The 25272-nt window shown below is 39.7% G+C and overlaps 1 protein-coding gene across 1 annotated transcript in view; it reads left to right on the forward strand.

The window, feature by feature from the left end:
* kif5ab (kinesin family member 5A, b) overlaps positions 1-25272 on the forward strand; it is a gene marked incomplete at both ends in the record, with an annotated part of 77824 nt that overhangs the window by 41271 nt on the left and 11281 nt on the right. Inside the window, 12 exons of the mRNA XM_080494386.1 lie at positions 1373-1581; positions 2381-2449; positions 3834-4040; positions 10381-10527; positions 12473-12661; positions 13548-13665; positions 17702-17766; positions 20498-20607; positions 22017-22118; positions 22658-22718; positions 22839-22910; positions 23063-23161. Of these exons, the coding sequence (XP_080350512.1) occupies positions 1373-1581; positions 2381-2449; positions 3834-4040; positions 10381-10527; positions 12473-12661; positions 13548-13665; positions 17702-17766; positions 20498-20607; positions 22017-22118; positions 22658-22718; positions 22839-22910; positions 23063-23161 (1448 nt within the window). The remainder of the gene's footprint in view (positions 1-1372; positions 1582-2380; positions 2450-3833; positions 4041-10380; positions 10528-12472; positions 12662-13547; positions 13666-17701; positions 17767-20497; positions 20608-22016; positions 22119-22657; positions 22719-22838; positions 22911-23062; positions 23162-25272) is intronic.

The following is a 25272-nucleotide window of genomic DNA, read 5'->3' on the forward strand; positions in this document are numbered from 1 at the left end:
TTTCCAAATTGATTCTCAACAGTTCTGCGACAGTACATCATGTCGGTAAAGCCAGTATTGCACTCACAAGAAAAGACATGGAAAAGCTGACTGAAAGAGTTTGCGGTAAGACAAATTAATGAAACATGTAAGTTGTTCTCAGATATGTGCAATGCAAAACAGATCTTTTTGATTACAGTTAATTTTATTGTTAAATGATTGTCTCGGGCAACATCTAGATGGCAACATACCCCCAAAAAGATATCGGAGAAATTAATATTTCATCAAAATATGTAATCCTAAATATAAAACAGCATCAAGTCTGCAAAGTTTCGCACCAAAAGAGTAATTTTGGTTCCTCTCCTCCCAAACAAAATGTTAAATTGAACCTCAAAAAACGTATTAACTTTTATATAAAATTGTGCTTTTTACACCCAAACCATATGTTATGCTGCAGTTATGAGGACATTTAATAAAATTTTGGAATCCCTATGGAAAAGTCGTGTAAAATATCCAGACAAAGAAGGATGTTTGATTCTAACACTAGATTATTACATTGCAGTAGATTTAATTGGATTTAACAGGATTGGAATGATTTATGGAATACTAGAAAAGCTTTGATTCAGGTGTGGGTTTCTGAATTTCCGCATAAGTTTGGATTTTTTAATAGTTTCCATTAATTTGTACATTTTTCTTCCATATTCAATGAGAGAAGAAAACACCTGTGACATTTGTGTTACACTTATAACCCACTGTTATCATTGACATTATTGGCTGATGGGAATTCTTTCTGTAGGTGATGTACTGTCTTTTTTATGTTTTTATGTTTCACTTCCTACAGTTTATTTGGCCTTGGTGATTAAATTATTACACGTTCCGAGCATTATGTCTGTCTTTGCATATAATGAGCCCAACAGGTCATTATGATACATGGGTATTGGTTTAATCTATTTTTACTGTGTTATTGACAGTTTTCTGTTGCCATGCGCTTTCCAATTAACTTACTGCTGCTCCCTGTTTAGAGATATAAACCTCCTCATGCTGCCTGAGGAGAAACATCTCAACCCAACCATTCTTCTGGGTTTTTCTTGCCATCAAGCATAAAATTAACATATTGAATTTTCCTCACAAGCCATCTGACATTTCAATATTGCATCGATGTGGTTTTTAACACTGCTGTTGAGAATATATAGAAAAGGGTGATCTTTCATGGCACTGCCGTTTCTTGGACTTGATATTTGAAAGCATTCAGGAGTACGGAAAGGATGTTGCTGGAGATTAACCCACTAATCCCTTTTTATGCATTAATCCCCAGAGAAGGATTTTCTACAGATAAGAGCAACATGGTCACCCCCCCAAAAAAATGTTTTAATAGTTTGTCACTTGTTTTAAGGTGAGGAATCTGTGGTGCTGGTAGAAGGTTCAGAAGATTCCAGCCCCATGCCTCCAGAATCTGAGGAGCCGGTTCTTGACGTATGCACCCCCTGCAGCCCCTGCACGCCTTGCTCAATTGCTTCATCCATTGTGGTCCACATCTCTGAGGAGGAGCGGCAGAAGTATGAGGAGGAGATCCGCAAGCTTTACAAACAGCTGGATGATAAGGTGCTGAAGACTCATGTGTGCACAAATAGAAAAACGATTACACAACGAGGATGAGGTTTATGTAACAGTGTGTACGGACCAAGACAACAAGCATGCATGTATTATTCATTGAAGTGCATTCACGATCATACATGTGAGTGTGAATTATACTCATTGGAATTACAAACATGGGGACTCTTAGGAATAGGTTTCATTGAGGAAACTAGTAGCACAGAGAACTTTTAACACATTATTTAAAACATATATTTATGGATATTGTGTTCTTCAAACCTATAATGTGCCTTTTTATTGCCTTCACTGGCTCATACTCCATTAAATATGCAGAGGTATATTTCTGCACTAGAAGGGCTTGAACCAGATATTTTCAATATTTCATTCAGGGGGACATTTGTAGAACTTGAATACATTAGCTTTTTTTTCTTCTCCATGCTGGTGTTAAAACTGTCTTAGAACACCCAATGCATGATATTCTGTGTGACACAAAATATGCATTTCTACATAGAAAATGTTTCCATTTGATAGAAAATGCACTTATATAAGGTTAAAGTTAAATTAGTTTGGTATTAATAAAACTTTCTTTATTGAATTAATATGAAATGCAATGAAAATACACTGCTTTTGTTTTTGCTAAAGCTACAACAATATTGTCTTGCAGATATGACAAGATCTGCTATATATATTACATGTACATTTGATTTAACTAGAATTTGTGTTGCTGATTCAAAACCCACAACATAACATAGTTAAGAATATATTTATCTTTTAATGATCAATATCTATTCTCTGTGTTCCACTGAAGGATGACGAGATCAACCACCAGAGCCAGATGGTGGAGAAGCTGAAAGAGCAGATGCTCGACCAGGAGGAGGTAAAAGATCTTTGTTTTACGCCATTTAAGGGTTCTGTTAAACAGTGCTCAGTGAGTGACATTGTTGCATGCACTTTGAGCAGAAGGCAGCTTCCACAGGTTTATGATTTATCCTGACAAATAAGAGGAAAGTGACAGCTCCTCGCAGGTGGCAGGATACAGCATAACCTTACATACGCCATGGTTTTATCAAAGGTGTGTCTGCAGCACTTGTTTACAGGAAAATAGGATCGCTTTCAGTGGCTCCTCAGGTAGAAATAATGCGGGAAGAAAATCTAAATAAAGATTGATGGAGAAGTAAAGTGATGGAGATGTGAAACCTATGGTAATTCTTTTCAGACTGACAATATTTGTTTTCTCATTGATTTTCTATTTATTTCTATTTCTTTGCTGACATGGCGAGGCAGGTTTAATAATATAGCAGCATTCAGACAAAAGCTTAAGGGGTTTTACAAGACTTACAAAATACATAATAAGAAAACATTGAGGGGACATTAAAATTGCAGTTGAGCTTTTCAAAAACAAAACAAAATGCAGTACAACTGTCAATAAAATAGGACAGAACTTGCTGGATGCACTGACTGGATGGATGGATGGATGGATGGATGGATGGATGAATGGATGGATGGATGGATGGATGAGCATCATTATGTTATCTTTCTAAATGTAACAGGTGATATTAAAACAGTTATATCAAGTGTTTGATAAGGCCTGTTTGTAAGTATATTACACTTGAGGGATAAACAATAATTAAAAAGACTACATTAAAATGTAATCGGGAGTCATATTTACAGCATATTATGAGTAAAACCACTGAGTTAAGCAACCTGAAACATGCACTGGTGTGGAACACTGTGACTCCACATTTGCGTTATTTATGAATTAATTTCCTAAAATGTTCCTACTGTGGGTTAAGCTGACACAATCATAACCTCCCAAGCATACTTTGTTTATTTTTTTAGTACTATTTTTTGGTACACTGCAGTGCAAATGTGCAGGCACTTTGGACTGAGCAGCATCTCGATTTAATGACATCTATTCAGTGAAATGACCCACAGAGGGCTGCAGTACTGCGGCAAACACCACAGTGGTAAAACGATACCAGCCACTATGGGGTTAATGGGTAGTCTAAAATGAATATTTGAAATATTTCATCTGTTCAATTACCACTGCTTACGAGGTTTTGTACACACATTTGTCTTGTGTAACCAGAAGAGTGAGATAAACAGTGCAATTATGTTTTATTAAAACCCAGCAGGTCGGCTTTACGAATGATGAAGAGGGTGCTCCTCTTCCACTGGCTGATCTCTTCTTTTTATTCAGGAAAATACTTTTTTTTTTTGGAGGTTAGTTAATCCTCGGCTGAATCTCTTTGCCTGCTCAGCTTCTAGCATCATCCCGGGGTGATAGCGAGAAGGTGCAGTCGGAGCTCGGCAGGCTGCAGACCGAGAATGAGAATTCAAAGGCGGAGGTGAAGGAGGTCCTCCAAGCTCTCGAGGAGCTGGCGGTTAACTACGACCAGAAGAGCCTGGAGGTCGAGGAAAAGAGCATGCAGAACAAGCTCCTGGCTGAAGAACTTGCAAAGAAAATGGTATGTTGTGTTTTCAGGAAAACATGTATATCCCGAATAACTATATATATATAACGATGCCTGCGTGTTTTCCTATTAAAGTATGACTTTAATGCTATTTGTTGAGCAATAAAGTAATCAATCAGGTATCACAGATTACTTGCTGCAATTCCAAGTTCAGTTGTGGGATCCAGTGTTGCTTTATGTCCTGTACTAACAGTGTAGTTACTGTTTTTTGGATTTTTCCACTCTTCAAAGTCACCTCATGGGCCAGTTTTGGTCCGAGGGCCACATTTATAATGCCCGCTTGATTAAGGGAGGAGTACAGCAGCAGCTGTACCTCAGTATATATTGCAAAGAGGCGAACTGTGGGAAAAAAAAGGTAGAAAGGAAACTTCTGATTATAAAGCAATCTATCCATCAGTTCATTTAAGCCCCTTCTGGTTCAAAATGCAATTAAAGAGATAACAAGTTAAACTGGAGCCACATGGAAGGAAAAAAGATTAGAGGGAAAATTGTGACAAATCAAGCCACCAGCAATCCCGTACAGATTAGTGTCAGAAAAACTACAACTATTGTGAAATTTTTCACTCTGTATGGCAGAATAATAAAATAGTGGATGACTGATTAGGCTTGAGTCTGCCTGTTTTTTATTCACTGCACATTTCCACAGTGAGCTCATCCCTAAAATACTTGATTCTGTAATCTCAAAAATGTAGCCTGTGATTTCTTCTGCAGTGCTTGTTACACCAGGGCAGCAGTCAGAGTGTCCAATATGCATTTATACTTAATTAAATCTAGCATACTTTATCTACAAAGCCTGGATATTTCTTATTAATGGTGCAGTGCAGTGACTGTAGAGAGCCGTCAGTTTTTAGTGCTTTGAAGGTTTAATACCTGTTTGCTTTGCTCTGCGACTCTTATAGATGTAAGGGGTTAAAAGCATTAATAGCCTGCAAGCATCCTCATTTCCAGGGGCTTGTGGGATCATACTTGACACAGTACATTCACAAGTCATAAGCCCGTGGGTGCTCCTTTGCTCGAGCACACAGTGAAAAATTCGAGCACCCACTTTGGAATAGCCGATCAAAAAACAAAACAAAAGAAGAAACAAAACTGCATCTTTAAAATGAACGAAACAAATTCCGATATTTATATGATTATAGGCTATTCATATTATTTGGGAGCCCACAGCAAAAATAATAATCAGCGCTTATAGTTCTAAATTGTCTAATTTACAACATCTTTTTTGTAGTGTTGCATTTGTCATGTCACTGAAGTTATACTTTCCGTAGTTTTTGAGAATTGAACTCTGAATTGAACAAAAACTTTTTCAGAGTCCCTCTGGAGTCTATAAAATGGGAAATAATTCTGCTTGGAAATCATTTTATTCATTTTACTGCCTGGGGATCAAGGGAAGTGTGTGTGTGGTAGTTCCTTTACTGTAAGAGTCACTTCAAGCAGGCGATTCACCAGAGGGTAGAGTCCTTGTTGGCACTTTCAAACAGTTTCTTGGCTTGTCTGAATGACTATCATGTGGGTCGCACGCACACACACAACCAAGTGCAGCCAAACTCAATACAAAGCCCCGAGACAAGCATCAAACCAGGGGCTTCTCATTGTGAGGCAGGAGTACCAGCCACTAAAACCAAATGTGACCCTGTTTTGGTCCTGCCCAAGAAATGTGTTACTTCACATTTGGTTTGTTTATTGTCTCTAGGGCATAGAATTTTCATGTTTTTATTCCCTTTTTTGTCTTTTTTTTCATATATTTTGATACGTTTCATCTTTATAATCTTTTTTACTTTATGCATACCTCATATAGAAAACCAACCCATTTTTACTGCCTCATAAGAAAATTAGTTTTACTATACTGATGATGTGTCATTACGCTAAAAGATCTTGAAGGGGAATGAACTCCACTTATGATGCACCTTTTTCACTTCTGCAGCAGTCTCATAGTGCTTCACATTGTTAATCACATTCACCATTCACACACATCAGCGGTGACGGCTGCAATGAAATCGCTTAAGTTCCATGGGGAGCAATTCGGGGTTCAGGGTCTTGTTCAAGGACATTTTAAAATATGGACAGGGTGAGATGGGGGTATTGACCTCAAACCCTTGCGATTGAAATGCAATCCACACTACTAACTGAACCATAGCCACCAAAATTAGGAAAGAGATTCTGCTCTCACCTGAGCAACATGGTGGTATTGCCTATTTGCCAGATTGTCACCATTTTGGCCACAAAAGCCTCTGGAGCAGCCTCCTCTGATTCATCGTCTGAGCTACTTCTCGCTGCAGAAATTAGTCATATACTCTTCAACGTATACACTGAGAATTAAGTTTTAGTCTAAACTTGTGTGGAACATGGAGAGGCGTGCCTCACAGGTCAAAAACATTTGATTTGCTTATTTGTTGACAATTGAGAAGGTGTTCATTTGACTTACTTCTTCCAAACAATAGAAAAGTACCTGGAAAAAGTTAAAAAAAAAAAAAAAGAGAGGGAAGTTAAATAAAGACCACTGGCAGTGCTGGTCAAACACTAATGCAGTTATCATGACTTACTCTGTGTCGTGAATCCACCATTATTCACCTTGTTAAAGCCTTTTCAATATTTCATGCACTGTTTTACAATCTGCCTGAGTGTTCCCTCCTCCATCTCTGTCTTTCTTATAGAGACAGATCCAGAAACTGATGAAAGGAGCTGACAGTACAACTACTCACTGCACAATTTAGTCCGCTAAGCCCTTCAGAAACTTTTCTCACTCCTCTATCATTCCTCCTGGCGCCTCTCCTCCACGGCCTTTTCACTTTCGTTCTGCTCTCACCTCTCACCTCACGTCTGTCAATCTGACAAGATGTATAACTGAATGCATCCAAGAATACTATATGAGTGAATGCCGGGATTGGAATGTTTTATATAATCCCATTATTCTGGCTTCTCTGGGTCTTTTTAACTGACTTCGTTCTGGTTTTTTAAACCCAATTCCCCATCACTCTGCCATCCCAGTTGGTGAGCTAATGTGCAGTGTAGCAGTTTTTGAGTTTTTCATACTTACAGTAGAAATGGGTCAGCATTGACCAAGAAAAATGGCACAAGTGAGTACATTCATCTGTGTCGTCGTCCCACCGTCGTCCCTGTTGACTTCTGCATTTTGTTTTCAGAGGAACCTCCTCTGTTCTTCTGCAGGAGGTGATGTCATCTCTCACTGTCACTGCCATTCATTTAAACATCTTTCATCCATCTGCCCACTTAACCCTCTCTTTTTCTGCCATTATGATTAACTCCATTCATCATTTCAGCCAAGAAACTCTCAACATCTTTTTATAAATCCTTATTGAACACTTTCTATTAACCTTTGGTATTGTATCTGTTCACTTATTCATAAAGAATCTGTTTCAGTAGATCATTTATTGCCTTTCGTGCTGAACAAATATTTTGACATGTGCTGTGACCTGGAAAACGACAATGAGACTTGAAGTTAATGAACAAGATAAGCATGGAGACTATGATGAAGGAGTTAATCCTGCTGTATTTAAGAAGGTGGTTCATAAGGATTTCAATTGTCTTTTGGTCCATCGGGATGATAAACTAAAATAGAAGTTCATGTGCATTTCTTCTGTGAGAACACATAATCCTACTTGTCATGAAATAACAAATGTTTATGAGGAATACTCCCAGGTTTTACATAAACTCCATAAAAACAGTTTTTTTTTTTTTTTTTTTACAAAATAACGTACTTTGAATTCACACTATGTTATCTGTTGGGATCTTGTAGTCCTCAACAGCCTATGAACCAAGAACAGGCTTTTAGCTACTACAGAGGTTGCTGTGGTCATTCTTGTTAATGGTTTTGAATATATTGGCATTTACATCACTTAAGAAGCATCCATTTATTCACACCACCTCCTCAGTCTGGGACCATTTAGCTGGAGCCAATCCCAATGAACAGAAGTCCAGCCTGGACTGAGATAGGTCACAAAATACATAAACCTTTCAACTTCATTGGAACCTTAAACACATGTGAACCTTGCATACATGCCGAGACATTATCTCCTTTTGAGTCCATTACCATAGGCTTTAACAATTACAACCAGTGCCTTTCCTTTACTCGTAACCAATACCATAAAAACTCACCTTATTCCTTTTAAACATATTAAATTATTTGAGACCCTGTAGTTTAAACTCAATATTGCACTTCCAAAAAGGCACGACTCCTTTTTCCGCATTTGGCAACTTTATTTGCCTCAGAGCTGGATTTTTTTTTTTTTCCCTCTCCACAGCAGTCAGCAACACCAGTTTCGTTCTGTTATAATCCATGTTCCACACACAACAATTTTCGACTGCCATAAAAAAGATTTGTGTCATGTTGTTGCAAGCAAAAGAATATATTTACTACTAACACGTTTCAATCCTTTTTAACTTAGGTTTAAAAAGAAACATACCATATTTACAAAATGAAACCAATATATCAGTTAATACACAATAAACAATAAGATTTCCTATAATATTTACGGGTCGCAGCAGCAAAGTGCCGTCTCGTGCTCATGCCCGACAAGACTAAGATATATACGACTGCATGGATGCACAAGAAGAACATGCAAATTGCAAACAGATCTCATCCATCAACATGAAGAGCGATTGCGTTTATAAAGTACTAAAACAAGGCAAAAATGGAAAACAGTATTATAGAGAATGTTATGTGAGAGTATACTATTCACAAAAATGCACACATAAAGCTATAAACTGTTCACAGGTAAATAAAGAATGGAATGCGAAGCCAATTTTGGTGATGACTTTACAAAAAAAGATTCATCAATACCTGCAGAAAGAATTCCTACTTCAAGGAAAAGATTAAATGGGGAATATGAAAAGGGAGATAATTCATCACTGGTAGTATGAACACATTTGAGCCACTGAGCAGCAGGTTATTGCATTAAAAAAAAAGGGAAATATCTGTTTCAAAACACACTAAACTCCTTTCTTTGCCCATGAGAAACTCAGCATTTTTATTTCTCTCGAGATGGGAACTAGACACAATGAATTGAATGCATTAATATGGGAATTTACGATTTTGATAAACCAGAAATATTATCATTTTGTCATAAAATAAAGTGACAGTGACAGTCCGTGTGTATGCCTGTCCCACACACATGCACTGACCGACTGACCCAACATTATAGTCATTCAGACACGCCAGCAAACTGAATATGTCAACAAGGACTTTACCCTCACTCTGTTAGGTCTTATGTTCGAGTGTTGTTATATTACATCTTACCTAATATGAGCTTGTTTGTCCTCAAGAGCAAGTTTGCTTTGGCCTGACATACACGCCTTTATCAATAACAGTTGAGAATTGTTAAAAAACAAAACAAAAAACACATTGTAATCTTTTTGGCAGCTTTTTATGTTGACTTCCTCTTGGCTGCTGCTCGTCTGAGATCCACAACATTTCTTTCCCACTGTACACCGACAACTGTGAAACTGGTCTTGTGAGACTTATGTCGGGTCCACTGCGCCTGCAGGACTCCTGTCCCAATGCGGTAATTTGATATGTCCATGAAAATACTTTAATGAATGAAAAAATATTGTCATATTCAACTATAGCTCATTAAACACGGTATTTGGAGGAGGTTCCCACCTATTCCTTGCATTTGTTTGTGATTTTAAAAAGGTTCCAGGCTTCCAGTCTTGTGTCTGACTTCTAGTCACGACCCTGTTTTGCAGTCTGCAGAGACCCTTCTCCGTGATTGTGTTACAGCGAGGTAGTTTTTTCGGTCTTATTGACTTGTTGCTCATGCTAATAAGATTGGGATAGTAGCTCGAAAGGTCCATCGTCTGCAGTAGGAACAAGCAGCATTTTTCCATGACTTTACTTTGCCATACTTGTAGCATCTATTGAGCCCAAACTGTTTCATTGTGTTTTGGCTGCTGCAGCTGCAGCATGCCTCTTTACAATGAGCTTGCTGTATGAAAGGGGAAAGGTTAAAACAAGCTCAATCTTTTGCCTTTCATTCAGTGCAGATGCCATTGAGTTGAATCTAGGTGGCTCATTGATTTGTAATTTAGGGTCTATTACGTTTGGCTTCTTGGATTACTTGGGCAAGAATGAAATTAGGGGTTAAAATGCAGCTCCTTGCGCTGCAAGCACCCAGGTTAAAAGAATCTACGCCCCGTTTCTCTCAGTGCCTTTATACACAATTTGTCCTCCCTATCATTTGTGTGTTTTCTCCTTGTCACAAAAGAATTCTCCCACAACACCTTCTCTCTCCTCTCTCCTCTCTCCTCGTCTCTCGTTCTCACCTCCTCCGGCCTCGAAACAGATTCATTTCTTGATTGTTCTCTCTTTCCTCAGGCTCAGCTCATGGCTTTAGAGGTGGAGCTGTCTCGTATCCAGGAAGTGAGCAGCCACCAAAGAAAGCGCATTGCTGAGATTCTCAATGGGCTCATGAAGGATCTGAGTGAATTTAGCACCATCATTGGAAACAAAGATATCAAACTGGTGAGTGGCAGATTTTGGCAAAGGAACAAACACAACAAAAATGCTGTTTCTGTGACTGAATAAAATGCGGTGTCCTAAAATATTTCCTGGAAATTAATGTAAAACCCACATTCCAGGAGAACATGCAAGCTCCACACAGAAAGTCTGAGCCAGTATGTGAAACCATTGTCATGCGCTGCTGTGTGCTTCGTGTGAGAGACTCTCTGTCTTTGTATACACAACAAATAAATATAACAAAGACAATATCCAGAGAAGCACAAGTTTCACAACACAACATGCAAAAGCAGAGCTTGTCGGAAATAAGTCATATATCATTGGAAAATCTGATTAATTCTATTTTAAATGCCACGTTTGGAAATGTCATGCATGAGTGGGAAGAGCTGCAGGGCTAAGTTGAATTGTGATCATGGAAAAACTTTGCAAATCTTCTGAGTTCAACTAGTTTTTCTTTGCTGATGTGTTGACTTCTGGTTTGAGTTTCTGATACCAGAGGTGTCGGATGGGTAGCTCATTGTTATTATTGTTAGCCTTATGTTCAGGAATGTGTTCAGATATGGCCCTGCTGTTGTGATATTGTTATATTAAAGAATGGAAAAGATTTTGAATTTATTGCTTGTTGCTGCATTGACTGTAACATCTTTTGTTGGAGATCATGTGAGGCTCCATCTGTTTCCCATGAAAAATGAGACTTGCTATCACTGGCTACAATCTCAATGCAGAAGATATCGAAATCAAACACTGACAGTCCCGTATCTCCTCAGTCTGGGACCAAACTCTATCCTTCAAGATGACAACCTACAAATTGTCAGCAGTCCCAACTTCAACCCCCTGAAATATTTGTGGTTGGATTGGGCAACATAACAGCTAATCAGTCACTGGAGGTACCACAAACTCAAAACAACAGTGATAGTAACAGCAAATGAAAACAGTTTGGCATTGGCAGAGAGAGTTCGGTAAATTCTTCAACTCACATCTTCAGCTCTGCTGCTCATCCCACAAATGCATGTTCCTCGTAAATCTACAAAGGAAATAAGCAGGCTTTCTAAAGGGATCACATCTATTGCAAAGAAGCATTGTAAATGAATAATGGAGCACACACAAATTGAATTAATATATTTGAATACTCCACATTTCAGTGCTGGTGTGGGGGCTCAGTGCTCCTGCAACTCACTGTGTTGATTCAAATCTTATTTATATGAACCTTTTTGCAAATCACCTGTAAAACACAAGCAAAGTGAAAGTGCTTAATGCGAGTCTGCAATTTGGCACGCTTTTCCCAATATTTTATTAAACGTTGTTCTAAGTCTCTATACCTACTATGAATTAGTGATTTGGTCAAATCAATATCAGGCTCCAAAGTTGTACATTTCTCTTTAGCTGGTGCCAAAGCATCACAAATGGACCACTGCACCCTTACTGAATGAAATATTAAACCTGAGACAGGGTGGCAAATCTTGAATGCCTTCAGCATATATCTCCACACATTTTTCCTTAATTAGGCTTGACAAATTTAGCATCTGTGTAAAATGATGTGTCCTGTACTTGAAACAAATTTCTGCTGCTTTGTGGCTCTTTACAATGACACAACATTACTATGTAGCCAGTGCTCTGTATTTACCTGAATGATGATATTTTCATATGACCACCAGAGATAGTTTATAGACATGTTCTCCATAATGTTTGGATTAATGCAAATATTTTATTCTCCACAGTTCATTTCAGAACCTGTGAGCCGCAGAATCAGCTAAATGATGCAGTTAGGCTAATGACTGTGCGTACAAAATGCCCGAAAATGTCTCTGAGATGCTTCACTCCCCCAGAAAGTGTGACTGATAGGCTTTAGACCCCCAGCTGGCTCTAGATAGCTCTCACTCAGTCTTGATCAAACATCTACTCGACTCCTCTTTCAACTGTCGCCCCTGGTCTCTGCCTCATTCGTCTCCAGCCCATGGAGATCACGGGCGCAATCGAGGAGGAGTTCACTGTGGCTCGTCTCTACATCAGCAAGATAAAGTCAGAGGTGAAGTCCATGGTGAAGCGCTGCCGCCACCTGGACAACCTTCAAATGGAGTGTCACCGCAAGATGGAGGAGACCGGCCGAGAGCTGTCCTCGTGTCACCTCCTCATCTCGCAGGTGAGACACGTAATGAGAACCGAGGCTGTGGGCAGAAATATGAGTATCCGAGGAGGGAAAATCATGTGGTGCTTGAAAGACGTTTGTTGATCTGTCAGTCAAGTGGAAAATTGACGGTGTAAGTGAAATTGTGGATGAATCAGAGCCGAATATGCCGAAATTTCCCAGTGCAAACTATTAATTACCAGCACAAATGACTGAATGACGTCTCGAGTACACTCTTCATCAGTGTAATTAGCATCACAATCAGCTACATAGTTCTTGGACGATGTTAATTAGTCTGTGGAGAGGTTGTGTCCTCAAAACATGATAGAAATGAGATAGTAGAAGCAGAAACTATCGGCAAACAAACTGTCCTGTGTGAAGGTCTCCTTTTATTAGAGCTTTATTTTGGACATAATTTAAAAAACAAAACAAAACTGAAAAACAATAACCTGAAGTGTGAACATCCAAATTGAACATTTCCAGTAGTGGTAGGTACTAGAGAAGGATTCAACACTTTGCTTTTAGTGATTTATTATGATGGTCTAATACAGATGAAAAGCTGAGGTATGAGGTAACTATGTAATACCTGTCACTGTTCCACAGAATGATGAGTTATTTATAAAAATAAGAAAATGAATAGCCCCAACAAACAGTGAAGCATGTGCTACACTGGGACTCCATGAGTTAACGTTGAGGATAAAGCCGTATGATAAACTTTGCAAGTCATTTGAAGGACATGTGACAACTGCGTCAGGTTAAATTCTCAAATGACTCAATGTCATAAATATTCAATCATTTCCATTGATAAAAGGCTGAAAATGTATTTTGTCTTCAGCGCTCCCCTCAGTGGAGCCGCCTGATTCTCAGTAAACCTTCTGTGTATTTATGTTCTGACTTTCAGCACGAGGCAAAGATCCGCTCTCTCACGGAGTACACGCAGAACGTGGAAATGAAGAAGAGGCAGCTCGAGAACAGTTACGACTCTCTGACCGAGGAGCTGACTAAACTCCAAGCTCAAGGTAAAGACTCATTATAATACAAAATGAAGCCAAACTTCCATTTAAAAAAAAAAAGTAGGATAAACACAAAGCTGCTGATATCCAGTGAATAAATTATAAGAGCTAAGACAAGGACAGACATTCCTTGTCAATGTAACCAGGATTAATTTACATGAAGCTTGGAGGATTTTGATTTTTACAATGAATGAAAGGGGGTCCAGATTCCTGTGTCTTTGGTACAGACAAACACATACTGTACAGTCTTTAAATAGCTTCATACTAATACACTTTGGTTTGCAATGATTCATCGAGCCAAAAAACACGATTTTTCATGAAGCAGTATAGAGTGAATTCCAATCTTAAATTTGGTAGTTTGAGTTCCACCTTGACGTTTCCATGTGCTAAATTGTTCTTGAGCAAGATTTTGAACTCCAAGTGTGTCTAATGTTGTGTGGGTTGTGTGAGTGAGTGAAAGTGAGTGATCACAAAGGGCCTGTTGTAATTAGCTGTTCGAGTGGCGATAGTGAGCTACATTAGTCAAATTCATGTATTGTCATGTATTATCTATTGGTGATACTACATGAAACACTACTGCAGTTCTCACAAGATAATGACTGAATGAGATTTTATTGAACATAAACACGTTTGCAGTGATGGAAATCTATAGTGTAGTTATGATCATGGTATGTAAAAAAAAAGCAGAGTGCACAAAAATGCAATTGTGACAGAAATGTAGTTCCTCAGTGATTGTATTTAGTTTTTAAAATCATGACCCTGGTGCAGAGCTGTAAAGATTGTCTCATGGTTGGAAAATCCACTATCCAGCCATCTTATTTCCTGCTCCTCTGAGTGACCCAAGCTTCTCTCAAACTCACCAAAAGATATAATCTCCTCAGTTGGGTCCTGGGTTTATCCTCTGGGCCATATTTCAGCTGGTAGGCCTCCACAAGAAGGTGTCCAAGAAGCATAATTGGCTCCTCTCAATGTGGAGAAATAGTAGCCTGTCTTTGATCTTCTCCCGAATGTTGGAGCTTGCCACTCTGTGATAAAGAGTGAGGACCACCACCCTGCAGACAAAAGTCATTTCGGCCGCCTGCGTCTTGAAAATCTTCACAAATGAGCCCCATTATCGCCACAACAGGCCGGTACTGCAACTGCGTAATAGCTGCTGCTTTTGATCCCCCTTCGATCACTACCGAATAAAACCACGGAATACTTTCCTGGTTATCTCTCCCTACCTGGAAAGATGTGGCAATTTTCTTCCATGAGAAAACCGTGTAGTCAGACTTGGAGGTGTTGAAAACATTCAAATAACAAAAACATCACATTTAATGCGTCACGGCAAAAGTTCTTTTTCAATGAAGAAGCACTTTCTTCCAAAACCGCTGATTTCTGAGAAAGATAACACCACCATACAACACAACAGCACTTGATTTCAAAGAAGCAAGCATAAAAGTGTAGAGTACAAGGACACGTTTCAGAAATTCTTACATCTTCATCTGTGCTGACCCTGTGACTTCCTGCCGAAGTGGTCTCGCCACACCAAGGCCAACAAAAAAATCTTCTTTATGTTGTTTGTTTTATGTAGGAAACCAAGACATTACATTTGCAAGGGTCAACACAAGTTAAATAAGTTACAAATCAATGAATAATTGCATTAAAAAATGTTTTTTTTAATTTGAAACAAAGGATTTTATACAATAATTTAAAGGTTTTTGTTGATGGTTGTTGGTGCTCAAGGAAAAATCGGGGAAAGACAAATGTTTCCTGTATCTTTTTTCTGTTTAAGCCAAAGAAGTGGATTAACGTGAAATTCTATTTCTGTCGTGCCAAATACAACACCATAAACCATGCAACTTTGGAAATTGAGGTTTGACCTTGGTGCACCTCTGAAAACACCTTGTGAAAATGCTGACAAAGACCAAGAACTAATAAAATATCAGAATCTATTTGTTTGTATAAAATGTGTCTTGTCAGACCTCAAGTTCAGGGATTATTAGTATTCTTCAGACATCGTAAGTGTATATAAAATGTGTAGCTACTACTTCAGTAATAAAATGCCTTTGCCCTGGGCTCGAGTTGAGCTTACGTGAGAGAAATTGTAAACAAGGGGCAAAGATGTTAACATTCACAGACACACGAAGTTGAAGGAGGAAAATTTCAATATGGCCTGACGGGGAAAACATCAGATTTATTGCTGATAAATCCATCCCAATACAAGGCTGCAGGAACAAATCCAATCAAACAGCCAGAAAATCAGGTCCTTGTTCAATCTTGATCCAAATCAAGTAAACAGCTCAAGTAGTAAATCGGTCTAGAAATGGCATTGTCCTGACGGGATTAAAACTGTAAATGATGCTCCCAGATACCGAGTGAGATCATGTGAGGCGCTGCTGTGTGAAAGGCAATATTTAGAGCAATGCACATCTGGCCAAGTTGAGGACTTGAGACACCAAAGACAAATCTAAGGTCAGTCGAAAAAAGAAAAATGTTCTGAACCAAATAAATGACAAATACACAACAAATCTGTCACTGTGTTTTAGCTCTGCCAAAAAGGGCCTGATTTAAAATAATTTTGTTGGCTTCAGTGGAGAGTTTAAATGGCCTCTTTATCCTGTTGAGGAAAAAAAAGAAATCCACTAAGGGTAAAGGTATTGAACAGAAAAAGCTCCCAAACCTTTCACAACACCAGCACCAATAGATTAATGGTGCATTTCAAATTTGTGCAAGGTCCATGTACCTGTAGGCAGTCCCAGTACACTGGAAAAACTCACAAATCAGACCCTATAGGCAATATGAATCATTCTTCCTGTTCAGTCCCACAGATTCACATTAAATATACTGTGTATTTAAGGACTGGTAAATCAATTTTAGTCCAACTAAACGCTTCAGCCAGGCTGTCCTCGAGTCATCACAGAAGTAGATAACTACAAAGTACTGCAAGTCGCGTTGATTGCACAACCCGGTACAGGCTGGAGAGCTTTGTAATTTCATCATCAGACACCAGTCAACAGCAGTGAGTCAATATCAGGTCAGCATGACACAATAGATGTCATTTGCAGATAGTTATTATCTCACCTGGGGCATGACTTGGATCACGCTGACTCCCTTGTCAATGGGAGGTGCAGATACTGCTGCGCTGTCAAAGTCAAGCTACTTTCACCTCGTTAATCAACATCTGTGTGTAATTGTCTTTCATCTATTTACTCTCGGTTGGACTTTCCTCGCAACTTTCCTCCGTTTACATTAATTTCCGTCACCGTCATTGCCCCTCACTGAATCTTATTGTGTGTGTGTATGTGCGCTTGCTCATCTAAACTATTGCTCACTGACCCATGGGGACTTATGACACCCTGTGAACTAAAATGAAGCCATAATCTGGAGAATCAACACACTTTTGGTTCAAGACTTGTTTTATGGTCAGAGTATGGTAATCAAGTTGAAGGTCCAACGACTGTGAGGCTGTCCCACTGTCAAACTATGGTCACACGGTTTTAAGGGGAGTTTACCATTAAAAAAGCCAAAAAACATTGTATGTTTATAGTGAGTTGCTTTTAAGGTCATATGGATGTTAAACTGTTTTGTGAGCAGCTTTGGTTATGCAATTGTTTTGGCCAGTAAGCTGTTTTATGGAGGACTATGGTCAGGCTGTTTTCAGGTCAGTTTATTGCCAGCTGTTTTATGATGAACTGTGGTAATTTGTTTATGATAAGCCGTTTTATGTTTAGAGGGTCTGTTTTACTGTAACATCCGTCTATGGTTAGGTTGTTTTCAGTTCAGAGTGTGGTTAGTTGGTTTGTAAAATGTTTAAGCTCAAACTATGGTAAGCTTTTTTAAGGTCAGACTATAGTCTATGTTTTAACTGCTTGGTGAATAATAGGTACGCAGCTTTATGAGACATAGACAGATAACCTGTCCGTGTGTGTGTGTGTGTGTGTGTGTGTGTGTGTGTGTGTGTGTGTGTGTGTGTGTGTGTGTGTGTGTGTGTGTGTGTGTGTGTGTGTGTGTGTGTGTGTGTGTGTGTGTGTGTGTGTGTGTGTGCCTGTGCGTGTCTCAGAGAGCATGTCACAGGTAACAAGAGGAGAGACACACACATCTGTCCAGGATCCCTGTGATATAAAGGTAACCATGACAACAAAGAAAGCTACCTAGTGCGTTGACCTTTTATCACACTGAATCAACAGCACTTAGGTAGCTGCAGGTGTGCATGTATGTGTCTTTGACAACAATGATTGCTTTGCATTCATGTGTGAGTGTGCCGTCTGTGCTGGTACCTGGACTCATCTTTGAAAATGTTGTGTGGACTGCAGCAAACAGAACTATTAATCCGGAAAGTTTCACATATTTGGTAATATGCTTACCTGCATTTGTTTCCATGCGATGAGATGATCAATGCCACTTTTATGTTTGCGCAATATGAAGCTGCTGCCAGCACCGTATTGGTTTCAGTTCACAATATATACTGCAAACAACACGGCAGCCTGTACCCAAATGCTTGGAAAACATAAGAATTCACTAGTTCCAGGCAAGACTTCAGTTTTTACATCCATTTGTTAGTTGAGGTGCACCTTTTTAATTTTTTTAAAATGTATCATGCATGCTTCAAGCCATCTTGCTCAATTTAAGGTCTTCTTTTTGAAATGCATTACAGGACTGCATTAGAAAGACCTTTATCCTAAATTGCCCCGATTGGCTGCCTGAGACTAAACGTTTTAGATTTCACTGTAGTCTAAATGTCAACACATGTGCATGGAGGTATATGTCTATGTATTCTTTCTTTATCTTTTTTTGCATTTGGAAGGTATGATAGAAGGTAGAACATTTTTAATCCAAGTTTTAGTGAAGCCATATTCAAGACAGTTTGATATCGAGTGGAATGAAAAAAGAATAAAATAACAACTTTAAATGCTTCCCTGCACTCAGGACTTCAAAGAGGCCCAAGTGAACTCTAAACGTGTCTACCTTTATGTGAATATTCTTTCACAAAACCGAAGCAAGTTCAAATTCTTTCAAAAAATAAAGCATTTGAAGGATGGGAAACCATCTTAAATGTCCAAAAAGCTAATCTTTAGCTTTATTGCCAACATAGACATCCATAAAAATCCTCCTTTGTTTTTTAAATGCACCTCATATCTTGAAATGTCTTTTCTGCAGTTTCTTTCTTCAAACTGAGACCCAGTCATTTTGCCTGCTCATATACAAGGTTGCCACAGCGAATCATGTAATTCTTGATTTGGCACAAATTATACACTGGATGCACTTCCTGAAACTACTTGAACAGGTGGAGGTTAATGGACTAGATTATGGACCAGTGACTCAATGGCAGCATTAATGCTGCATTTACACACAACACAGAGAAGTCATGAAATGCACGAATCTCAATTCCATCGTGGATCACGACTTTGACCTAAATTATATGATTCAGGGCAGAGGCGTCACGACGTTCATGGAGAGAGCGACCTGTTTTCATACGTTACAATGTATAGCATGAAACGGTGGAGAATCGTCACGAGTCATTACACGTGGTCACCAATATTGTTCCATGCTATTGCGCTGCTGTGCGCATCGTCATTTTTTCTCACAAATCTGTCACAAATCGGGAGAATTTGGTGTGTAAATATCGCTCGACACACACCCCAGTCATTCTACCATCAACTGCTGAACAGTTCACATGCTCCAGATTGGGCCACATCCAGAGAGTTGCGCAGTGATGATGCTGCTGCTACAGAGAGAGCCAAACTGAGGGAAGCTCGTGCTGTCATGCCACCCTGTCACAGACCCTAACCATCAAGAATACGTTACCAATGCTGTCATGCTCTATTAAGCATCACCACACATCACAACTAATCGACATGCTCAGTTGAAAACTTCTCCATTTCAGGCGATTCTAGATATTAGTGGAAGATATATTGGAAGCCAAAAACACAAATATCTGGAATGTCACACAATGAAACACCCATTTAGGAACCTTATTCAGATGCGTTACATCACATAAAGAATGTGAAGAATGTGCCACAAATGATGACAAAATTATATTCATAACTCATCGTGTCATCGTGTAAACCCTGCATAAAGCATGCTGGTGACAAGGCAGTGTTTCTCTTCATGGTGACAGTGGTAAAAACCTGGTATAAACTAAGAACACATACACTTTACCTAAAGCACAGTTTACACTAGATGTGAGCGGCATGCTGTCGCCTACAGATAAGTTGACTGCACAAGCCCATTTTCTTTTGTTGCATTTAGCATTTGTAACATGGCAGCAGGGTCATCATGCAGCTTTCTGCTGCTGTTTCTGAAGCAAATAGCCAATAAAGGAAACTTTTGACAACTTTTATCTGAATATTGGCTTCAATATGAAACTCAAACTTTCTTTTCACCCGTATAAAAATCTTGTTTGCATTATGTTTAAAGTGATGGCAACATTATGGGGAAAAACAGATTTCCTCCTTTCAAAATACCTTTAAAAATATGCTGCACAAGAATATACAATTATGCTTAAGGATTATGAAATAAAACACATTTTTACAGCTGCCAGTATCTGATTTGTATTTGTGGATGTGTTCATCAGTGCTTCTGCATGTTGGTGTGTGTGAGTGTGTGTGTGTGTGTGTTTCTGTGTCACACACTCCAGCCTCATTAGCTGATCTCAGTTGCAGTGTGTCACAATCTGCTTTGTGTTCAGTTCCCATGTGGCTCCCGAGGTCCACATGTGCATTGGCATGTGTAATTCTCTCCTTGTTATTTAGTCATTTTATTTTCATTGTGCCTCCACGTCACCGTGCAGTTTCCCTTCTGTCTGTCAGCATATACTAAATGTGTCTCTCATCCTCCCTTCTTGCCCATATCTCAGAAGGCCCTGGAGCAGCAGATGGAGTTACACCGTGAGGTGCACAGCAAACAGCTCGGGCGGCTTCGAGATGAGATCAATGAGAAGCAGAAGACCATTGATGACTTAACCGAGTCAGTGCTTCATTATAATTCTTCACTTTGTCGGATATTAAATCAGCATCTCTCTAAAATCTACACATCACTTCAGAAACTGTTGAAAAATATACATTGAGATATGCAAATGGTACTTTAAAGTAGCGATATCAATTTAAAAAAAGTATGCTTCTGTCTTTGATATGTGTGGCACAGACTTTTCTAAGCTGAGTTTGAATTTGAAATTCAATTTCACCCTCATAAGTGGCATGGAAACGCCCAAACGGGGAATACAAAGTCTCAAAAGCAGAGTTTAACACTCCGCTGTAGCTGCTTGAGTGGCTGAGATGAATACACGTGGGTGGTTTACATGGTGAGGAAAGCGCAGTGTGGGAGGACTTTAGCAAAGCTGCTGAACCTCAATAAGAGAAGCTGCTTGTTCGCTCTGCTTCAGGGAAAAGCTGTCCAATCAGGTTTCCCATTTTGATGATGTACCGTATGAAGCATGACCATCTGGGAGGAGACAAGTGGGCAGACCCTCTCGGGGGACTAAAATATATTTCCCTGCTGACCAGGGAGTGTCTGCTAACACCCAGAGAGCAGCTGTGGAGAAAAGACATGCTGGGCTGCTCCGTTTATCCTGCTTGCACAGCCTGATTTGGATAAGAAGCTTGAAAATGGACGGATGGCCTGTGATTTTGAACGCATGTGAAAAAGAAGCAGGGATTCATTCTTTTTCCCTATGGCTTTATTATATTTAGGGATCCTGAGGGGGCCTGAGCAGAAGGCTGGGTACACTCCAGACAGGTTGACAGTTCATCACAAAGAAACAAACAAACGCACACACATCAGTTCACATTACCACATAAAGTTGAACAGATTAGACACGTGGAGGAAAATGTATAAAATCATTGAAAATGATGTAAAGGGCCCGTAGGTGTACAAGTGTCACCAATTATTATAAAACCATGGTCTGTCTGTACTATAAAAGGGCACTTCAGTGCTTTGGTTGTGACATAATTAGACACCTGGGCCAGTAAAGTACCTCTGTGATCCTCCAAAATGTCTTTGTGAGTGCGACTACGCTGATGTGAGTTTAGGGCAAGAATAAACCCCCAACCCCACATGCAGAAGCGATCCTTCTTTTTACCACAGTACTGACAACTCAGATGATCTTTTTTGGGGGGGCTTGGGAGCTCTCATGCTTTTTATTTTACTAAAACCTATTAGTAATTGATAAACTCTGATGTCCTCCAACTTTGAAGATAATACAAGCCCATGAACAATGCACATATTTGCAGCATTCAGTTGTGGTCGTTGAATTCTGTTTCAAGGTTTTATCATGCAATGTATTGATGCTCTGGACTGGCTTTTTGTGTTCCTCCCAGCTGAAATCGCATATATTTAAATACATAAATCCCTGAATGAGCCTGTTTTGACCTCTTCAGCTGTAACCAGAGGCAGCAGTTGGAGTTGGAGCAACTGCACACCGACTTTGAACGTCTCAGAAGCCAGGAGCATCACAAGAGCCGGCAGCTGGAGGAAATGACGTGAGTCGCTGCTTTACTGTCCTGCCCAGCTTTCAAACACTTCACCATATGGAGGCCTGGGGGCAAGCTGCCTCCTTTGATCCAAGTCTTCCATTCCTCTCTGTCATTTGTCTTTCTTTTGTCTATTTATTTCCCTCCCGCTCTGGAGCGCTCTCTTGTCATTTTATTTACAGTGTGTGGCTCTCTCTGAGGAATAATACAGTCATAGAAACGGTGGATGAAGTTAGCTGGAGGCTAATGTTTTTACCCCTTTTCTGCCTAGTTCTTCAAATTGTACTCTTTTTGCATCTGCTCAATGGATTTTCATCATAAGATGGCAGCTGGCTGCTAATAGGCTCATTTCTGCATTGACCTTTGCAGCGTATTTCATCAGATGGCAGATGGGTAGCAGCCCACGATTGGGGGCAGCCGGTCTCTGTTGCCTTTGTTCTCCATTCATGAATTATTCTGGACAAACACTGTGGTAATCACTTGGGTATGGAAAAGTTGACTTTGTATTTGCCATCTATCTACCTGACAGTCTATTCGTCTGTCTATAGATTTCTCCATGAACGACATGAGCAGTCAAAGCAGGACCTCAAGGGCCTGGAAGAGACTGTTGTAAGTCATTATGTTCTGGTACAATTCACTTGCCCCCTCACAAGCCACGGATACATGAGATAGTAGATGTTGCTCTAACTGCACCATTGTTTGTGTTTGGTTTGTCTCCTCTTCGTGCAGGCTCGTGAACTCCACACCCTGCACAACCTCCGCAAGCTTTTTGTTCAAGACCTCACAGCGCGAGTTAGAAAAGTAAGCGAATGCAACTTTACAACACAACACCCCCGAACAGCTTCGATCCATCACATAAAAAGTGGTGGTATTACAATGATTGCAAGTTTTTGATTAAAGTGCTCTCGCTGTTTTAATTTACAGTGCTGTACAATTTATGTTTCTATCGACAGAGTGCACAGCCTGATGATTGTGGAGGATATCTCACCCAGAAACAGAAGATTTCCTTTCTTGAAAACAACCTGGACCAGCTTACAAAGGTTCACAAGCAGGTAATAAATCTATAGATTACTCTCCTGAAAACAGAAAACATTTTGCATACCCATCATTCCTTTTACAAATGATGCTTTCGTTCAGGTCGTGATGTTTTATCTCACTGTTTTGTGGTGCTGCAGAATATCACAAAATGTGCGAGCTGGATAGATTTTAGAAGAAAGGGGGGGAAAAGAGCAAGCCAAATTAAAATACAGAGCAGTGTGTACTGTTCGTCATTGCACTCCTTCGGGGCAAAAGTAACGCTAGCACCATCAATCATCCCACCACAGCAACTCCACATGAATGTCTCCTTGAAAACGGAGCAGCAGGAGGTGCTCCTCCGTGCTGCGTTTGGGGTAAAAGGAACCACGCAGCATAAAACAGTAACTTGAGATTTGATGAACACAAATGAATTCATCCTCATGCAGGTGCAAACCCTGTCAGTCTTCCTTCTCTCTTGAGATTACACACACAGTCTCAACAGCAGGTCAAAAACACAAAAAGAGCATGCACCCACACACACACATGCTCTTCTTGTCTTATTTTAATAGGCCTAAATCCACGACAGCGGTGGACTAAGTGTTGATGTGTTAAAAGTAAAAACTGGCACATATTCCCTGGTTGGCAGATTGGTGAGAGCTGCATTGCAGCAGTTTGTCAGGCAGAAAACCAATCCCAAAGTGGCTGCTGGGAAACTCCATCCCATCCACCACCTGCTGATACTGTGGGAAAGGAAGACGAAAGCCGTAGCCATAAATCAGCAGTGGAAGAGCGATAAGACGCCCAACGACGGGCAGAGGATGGTGCACAGGGGCTGTGGGTATCTCTGTCACTGCACAGATATAATAATGCCGGTCTGTCCATCAATCTGCACACACACAACACTCGTGATTCCTCTTATAACACCCCTTACCTCCTGTGGGAATCTTACCTTCAGTGTTTGTTTGTTGTTGGGATTTTTTTTTCCTCTTAAAATGACTCACTCAAAAAACATAAACTGCCGCTGCCAAGCCTCGGGAAGACAGATTGAATTCATGAACGCTTCATATGTTTGATAACTTTGTGAACCCCAGGGTCTTGTGCTCAGACTATCTGCAGGGTGTGGATTAGCTTGCATGATCACGTCGCAGCAGACTCTTAGTCATGACCTCTCCTGCATACGGGAAGCATGTAGTGTGCAGCAATTTAGGATCAATAAACTTCCGCATTGATTTTGTGATACGGAGCATACACACACGAGGACATTATTAGGAAACAGTATTTATGTCACATAATGTGCTATGGTTTCTTAGTCCTTCTTTTTTGTTACATTATTGTGTGAAGCCTAAAGCCTCCAATTAAACAATCACTGCAGCATTCAAAATGACAATAGTAATTGGTTATACCATCTCCTAGGTTGACGAAGATATTTGTTTTGCTTACTGCCATTAAAGTTACAGATTTGGTTTACTTTCCTTTGTTTACCCCGCACGATTCTGTAAAGTGCATTGGCTTCTGTTCAAATACTTTACCATTACATTGTGCAGCAGTATGCCCGCACGTGGTATGGAAATGTCAACCACAGCAGCTTTCTGTATATACCTGAAACAGTATGTGAAATTATCTTGGTATCGGTAATAATTGGTTGTTAAATATTCATCAAGGTCACAAGTGACGAGCACAATGTGCTTGAGATAATACCACACCATTATAATCCTCTGTGTCTACATTGATTGTACTCGTTAAACATCCTCAGCAATGGTGGGAAGATGTAAGTAAAACATTTGATTCAATGACTTGTTAAGCTTTAATTTGCAGCAATCATTTCATAGATACATTCTCATGAGCTGCAGATAAGACGTGCTTAACCTTCAGGAGAAATTTTTAACAGTTGCCCTTATAGCACAAGTGGATCTCAATTCTATTGTGTTACATTTCTCCTTTGGTCAATTCAGAGCCTCTCTATTGAATCAAATCCAAGCCTGCTGACAGTCGACCTGACATGATGCTGGAAGATACCTCAATAAGCCTTAAAAATTCAATTTCCCCCCACTGATGCTCAGGCTCAGATGAAGCTGTTTTTTTTTTATAACAAATTATGTTATAATGGAGATAATGGATTCATGTGTGGCTAGTTTGAAGGCAGAGT

This window comes from Blennius ocellaris, assembly GCF_963422515.1.
Source record: "Blennius ocellaris genome assembly, chromosome: 4".
NCBI lineage: Eukaryota > Metazoa > Chordata > Actinopteri > Blenniiformes > Blenniidae > Blennius > Blennius ocellaris.